At 48.2% G+C, this 6,217-nt stretch overlaps 1 protein-coding gene across 2 annotated transcripts in view; it reads left to right on the top strand.

Annotated features, from left to right (window-relative positions):
• The first annotated feature begins 1,727 nt into the window (after positions 1–1,727).
• The window catches only part of PPM1G (protein phosphatase, Mg2+/Mn2+ dependent 1G), a 457,550-nt gene continuing 453,060 nt past the window's right edge, over positions 1,728–6,217 (top strand). The window contains exon 1 of one of the 2 annotated variants that reach the window (XM_069605461.1): positions 1,728–2,161. In XM_069605461.1, the coding sequence (XP_069461562.1) occupies positions 2,051–2,161 (111 nt within the window). In that variant the 5' untranslated portion in view covers positions 1,728–2,050. The remainder of the gene's footprint in view (positions 2,162–6,217) is intronic. The other variant, XM_069605462.1, reaches the window with a different exon arrangement.

The raw sequence follows: 6,217 nt of genomic DNA, 5'->3' as shown, positions 1-6,217 counted from the left end.
TGTAAGTTGTGTAAACTGTGTAACTAGGAGATGGGACTATGACCAAATATGCAAAGGCCCCAGAGAGGGGTGTAGTGTAAATATGAAACATGCAATTCTAAGTTAAAGAGGATGGCGCTTAGATGAATGCATCCAATAAGAAGTGTGGGAACTAAAGGTAATATGGTTACATTATAGGTTTAGCCAATCATGTGTGGGGGGTTGACTCTGTAACAAAAACTTTGGGAGTGTTTTAACTGTTGCAAATTGTATAAAATGTGTGTTCTTTGTGTGGTTCAGGGAGACAGGTTAGTTTGACTCTTTGATGTCATCTAACCCCTCCCGGCTGTTTGTACAATAAACGTCAGTTACGGACAAATCGTGTACTTACTCTTTAAGGGTGGGCCTGCTTTTGGTTGCAGTGATCAAAGGCCCAATCCTACACTTCTCCCAATTGACGAGAAAGAGCAGAGATTCTAGGCGCCCTGACGCGAGGGCTACCTGCTCCTGCAGCTTGTCTGGGTCCTGCGCCATGAGGCACAACTCGTTGAGGTAAATTATCATTTGCACACCCAGTTTGCGTAGCTTCGCTACCACTGATCTGAGGAGTTTGGTGAAACACCAAGTGCTGAAGACAGACTGAAGGGAAGGAAGGTAAATTCCCATCTCTGGTCTCTCCAGAGGAATTGCAGGAATTTCTGGTGCAATTCCTTTATAAGGACTGCTAGGTACACGCCTCTCAGGTCTATGCGGGCTAGCCAGTCAACTCTTTACAGTATGTCTACGAGGAGATGTATGCCCACCATCTTGAAATGCCGGTATACCATAAATTCAACCCCTGAGACTGATCACTGGCCTGACTTTCCGTTTCCTCTTTACCAAGAAGACATTGCTCAGGAAGCCTTTGGCGCTCTGCCCTGCTCTTTTCCTTAGAAGATTCCTTAGTTCCATGCATAAGAGGTCCTGATCCGCTCCTGACATTACACAAGGATGGGTCAGGTTTGCTTGGCTGGCTCAAAGTAGAGACAGAACCCTTGCACAGTGTCACATAGCTCCCAACCTTTTGTGTCACCAAGGCAGTGAAAACACCCGATTTTCTTTTTGGCGGGTGAGAGGCCCATAGAAGTGAATGGGCGTAGGAGGGGCTTGGCTGTGATGCCTGTTATTGTTCTCGTAGGGCCTTTGATGCCCAGGGAGCAAATACCCTCCTCAGGCATGACTGTATAATAGGAGCCTCCAGGTCTTGACATAGAATTCAATTTCTCTGTCTTTGGCTGGTATCAGATTTTTGAAAGCTTGCCATTTCTTTCCAGATTAATTTTGAATTTGATTTTATAAGCTATGAAAGGAATGGCTTGATTTTAGAATGTGTATGATCGCATTGATGTTAGCACGTGTTGTAAGGTTTAATGTATTAAAATGTATTTTGTTTGATGAAATATCTTTTTTCACTGTGTTTTTAATGGACAGGTTTGTTGTGAACCAAAAGCAATTAAACAAATAATAATAAAAACGTATATTTCTGTATGACTGTCAGGCTGCTGCGCTGATCTTATTTGAACATTTTGAACTCTCTTGCCAGGGTTCCCAAGATCGAATTCGTTCCCGGGTGCGCCGTCTTCTCTTTTCACTACGCCCTCTTATCAATGGTATGTGTCAGAAATTGGTCGAGATCGGGTGGAAATTCATCCGTTTTCTATGTTTACGGCCAACAAACTACGTCATTTGACAGTGCAAAGGAGTCAAACAAGCAAGCAATCGTTCGTTCGTTGCGTTCGTTTCCAGGGAGCTACGTCAGCGCGTTTGGCGCGCGCGTGGGTCTGCGGCGCTGCCGATAGGAAGGAGGAGTGGTGGTCGAGGCGGCGGTCCCTCCCCCTTCTCTAGGCAGCATCCGCGGCAACCGGCGGCTCGGAGCAGCAATAGCCGCGTTTTAGCGCCCAGACGGGGGCTACGCTCGGGGAACTTGAGTTTCCGCTTCCGGCCTGCTCGTGCTGCCGGGAGCTACAGTCCTCCTCACCACTGTTGAGGGTTTCCTTCTCTGGCACGTGAGAGTCCCTGAGGAGCGTGAACCATGGGAGCCTACCTGTCCCAGCCCAACACCGTGAAGAGTTCCAGCGACGGAGGCCACCCCGGGCTGCAGTATGGCTTCTCGGCTATGCAGGGCTGGCGGGTCTCGATGGAGGTGAGATGGGGGTGCACTGGTGTTAGATGCAGTTACTGCACAGCACAGAGGTGACTGGGCGTGGGGTTCCCGTGGCCGTGGAAGACTTTGCAGCGAGTTTATTTAGTGGAGCGAGTGGCGGAAGAGTCTGCATGTAAGTGATTTGAGCGAGGGCATGTCAGGTGCTGCGCTGTATAGATCCAAGCGGTGGGACCACATTGTGTGTGAAGGGATGATGTAGGGTCTCGAAAGGTATGAGTGGGGTCACATTATTGGATACGACAAGGGGTTTGGGGGCTTTTTTTTCCCGTGAGGGCTTAATTAGAAAACGGGCAGGTTGGGTTTTTGACTTGAAATGGGATTTGAGGGGGGGGGGTTGTCAGAGTGTGTGCTCAACTTTAAGAATATCCATAACCTGTGCCAGGAGGTGCTACATAAATTCAATATAACCTAAGTTGATATCGTTTGTAAAATAACGAATGGCTTACTCGGCTGCTTGGTGAAGATGATCAGTGTACCACCCCCACTTGATCCAACCGTCTGTAGGCTTCCATATTCCTGGGAGCTTTTTAGCTCCTGGATATATCCCAGAAAAGCATGGTTAGTTAAGCATCCACCGATACCCAGTGCTAAGTTTGACTCTGCATGCTGCTGGCTTATCAAAGAGCAACGTTGCAGGAGGCAGCTGTTAATATTATGCTGTTTGCATTGCAAATCTTTGCTACTCCACCACCCATCGCTGCTTTCCACGGGCTCGCATCCCTGTTGCTCCACGACAACCCCTCTCACCACACTCGACTGAACCCCAGCCCTGCTGTCTCTCTCCTTCCCTGCCCTCCCTCCTCCCCCGCTGTTCAGTTTGTCGCATGGCCTGTAGACTATCGCCCAAAACCACCTGGTGCCGCATAAACATGCCCTTTGAGAGTTTGCATTAGGGGAAACTTTTCTAAGACCTTCGAATCCTGTTTAGTGCGACGGGAAAGTTGTAGTTGTCATCTTTTGATGACATCACTATTCGCATTTCTGCCAGACGGCGAAAGAGTGAGCAAGGTTGTACTACAGAAAGAGGTGGGAGCAAAGATGGAACTGTTGTGGACAAAGAGGCAGCCATAGAGATTGAGGCAATCACCTATGTAGGAGCAAGTTCTTCAACCTCATCTAGTCATTACCTATCTTTGCTCCGACATAGGTGATTGCCTCAATCTCTATGGCTGCCTCTTTGTCCACAACAGTTCTTCAACCTCATCTAGTCATTACCTATCTTTGCTCCTACATAGGTGATTGCCTATGTAGGAGCAGAGGTGGGAGTAAAGATGGAACTGTTGTGGACAAAGAGGCAGCCATAGAGATTGAGGCAATCACCTATGTAGGAGCAAAGATAGGTAATGACTAGATGAGGTTGAAGAACTGACGGGAATAAAATGTAAAAAGGAACTAAAAGAGGAATTGGGTGATTAAAAAAATGCTAAAGCATCATGGCTAGAGACTGAGAGGAACGGTCTGAAAACGGCAATAGAACGAAAAGCACTGGACGTAAGAGATGTATAGCCATAGGAAGATGAATTTAGACCAAATTCGGGAATATGCCCGGCACAGATCATGAGACAGTACCAGGCCCTCCGAGGCACCCATCCATCTCCACTAAACTGCCATTGGGCCTCTGAGCCACATCCAGTCTGGAGCCAGCCACCCTCCACTCTTCCGAACCGGTAGCCAGGCCCTAACCTCTCGAAGGTGCCCACCACAGCTCTACAAACGCAACCAACTGTATATCTTTCTAATCTTTCTAATGGCAATACATGTCCTCTAACATGAGGTACCAGTGGAGGATAAATCGGAGATTAATCCCCCGGGGGGAGACGTTGGTTGCAGGAGCTGCAGTATTAACAAAGTCCTGAATGTGGTGGTCAACATAACTGTATTGCCTGCTTTGTGGTTGTGCTTGCAGATCGCATGTCGATGCCTGAATGTGCGGACTCTTGTGACACTCCTTCAGTCTTGTGAGGTGGCCTGCCCTGCAGAAGTCTTCATCTTGCCTTGGTTAGGTCTTCGTCAACAACAGATTCCTAAATCCCGACGCCAAAAGTGACCTGTGACCCCTGGGCCTTCCTCAATTGGACCAAGCACAGAAGATTATTCTTTTTGTTTATTGATCAGTTCACATCAATCCGTCAGCCTTGCATATACCATAGCACATAACCAACACTGGCAATAACACAGTATAGGAGACACAGAATCAGACATGACATGTGGGCATGCCTTCTGGCGCTACACCCCTGTTCTCAAATCGTTGTGGAATTTGCAGTAGAGCGATCATTTTTCCATACTCTGTATTCATATCAGGTGTCCTCCCGGGTCACCATGTATGCTGTATGGGGATTCCAAATATTTTTAGCCGGTTCTGTATTCCGCAGAGGGTTGTGTATTCTCTGCCAGCGTCACTAAGCCAGATTAAATCCATCGGCTGGTTATTTACCCCGTGCTTGTTCATTATTTTTTTTTAAATAATTTGTATTTTATAAACGACACACCAAACTTTACCAACATTTAGGACATACACCTATATGCTACACGTCATTGTATACACATGTTATGCATCACAGTCCTGCCCCCTTAACTCAAGCCCTTACTTCAATACCACCAGTTTCGTTCCTCAGGGTTTGTCTCCCTCATTGTTCCCAAGCATGTCATCTTCACTAAGTTCAGCATGGGATGGTCCTATCATCGTGGCCACCAGTTGTCTCCACGCTATCAGGGGTCCCGCTTCCTCCTCCCCTCCCCTACTGATTGCTTCATACCAAGCTGCCGTCTCCGCTTCTGCCCACTTCTTGAGGTTAGCCCACCACATCTCTATTTTGAGTCTTTGGGCTGCTTTAGCCTATTGCAATTCTCTGTTTGACCAAGATGTAGGCCAGGTCTTTCAACTTACTAATGTGGTTCAGGTTGTGTGGTCTATCAAACTTCCCGCCCCCCACCCCCAAGCATGAATGCCCATACTGACTCCGCCTCCATCTTAATTCCTCTTTGGGCCAGACGTAGTTTGACCTCCGTCCAGAATCTGCCCACCTCCGAACATGTGTATCATCCTGGCATCCACCTCCCCACACCGGGGGCATTTCTGTATCTCTGGGCCTCTATGCCCTGTGGGTGACATATAACTGCATCTGCCGTAACTTTGCATTACGGGACACCTTCTTATGATACCTTTTGAGCCCTGTCCCATTGTCAGACTTTCATAGGTTCTCCCACCTCCTCCCAGTGCCGCCTCAATTGGAGCACCTCCTTGCCCACCCTAGACATCAGTAGTTCATAAATGCAGGATATTTCGTGCCCCCCTCCGAGATATCATACATCGTCTCAATGACTGTATCGGGTTGTTCTGCTAGCTCTATCTTGGGCCACCTTTCACGCGCTAGTTTGATTCTTTTGTATGTAATATATTGACCTCTATGTATCCCGGTGTCCTCCATTATCCTCTGGAAATCTAGTGCCTCCCCCTCTTGCCACATGTCTCCGAGGGTTGCAAGGCCCATCAGCTCCCAATATTTGCGAATCCCTTTATCATTTGTATGTCCCCACCGCATAGCGGCACCTGGGGGGAGCATGGGGTCGGGTTTCCCATTATTTGGCATGCCCTGCTCCATATTTTCCAGCCCAGTTCCAACAATCTCACACTTCTGGTTTAGGTAGCCATACTGTCTCTCTTAGAAAGAAGGGGGCCGTGTTCTTGCTTAGTAGCCTGGGTTCGGCCGTCTCTTCCTCGGGCAACCATCTGGCCACATACTGGAGCTGTCCTGCCAGGTAGTATATTTCGAAGTTTGGCAGGTTTATGCCCCCCTTATCACACGAATTTTGCAACTTCCAAAGGGCTACCCTGTTCCTAGAGTTGTGCCATATGAAGCCCCTGCATAAGCTGTGGAGCTTCACGAAGAAGCGTTTGGGGAGCATGTATGGGATGTTCGTGAAGAAATGTAGCAACCTGGGCAGAGCCGCCCTTCCCACCATGGCCAGGGGGAGCTTGGACCAGAACCCCATACTATTCTTAATGCTTTCCACTGCCCTTTCCATGTCATATTT

The sequence above is a fragment of the Ambystoma mexicanum genome, chromosome 4p, assembly GCF_040938575.1.
Source record: "Ambystoma mexicanum isolate Mex_15411 chromosome 4p, UKY_AmexF1_1, whole genome shotgun sequence".
NCBI classification, from domain to species: domain Eukaryota; kingdom Metazoa; phylum Chordata; class Amphibia; order Caudata; family Ambystomatidae; genus Ambystoma; species Ambystoma mexicanum.
This window is presented reverse-complemented; position numbering and strand designations above follow the sequence as displayed.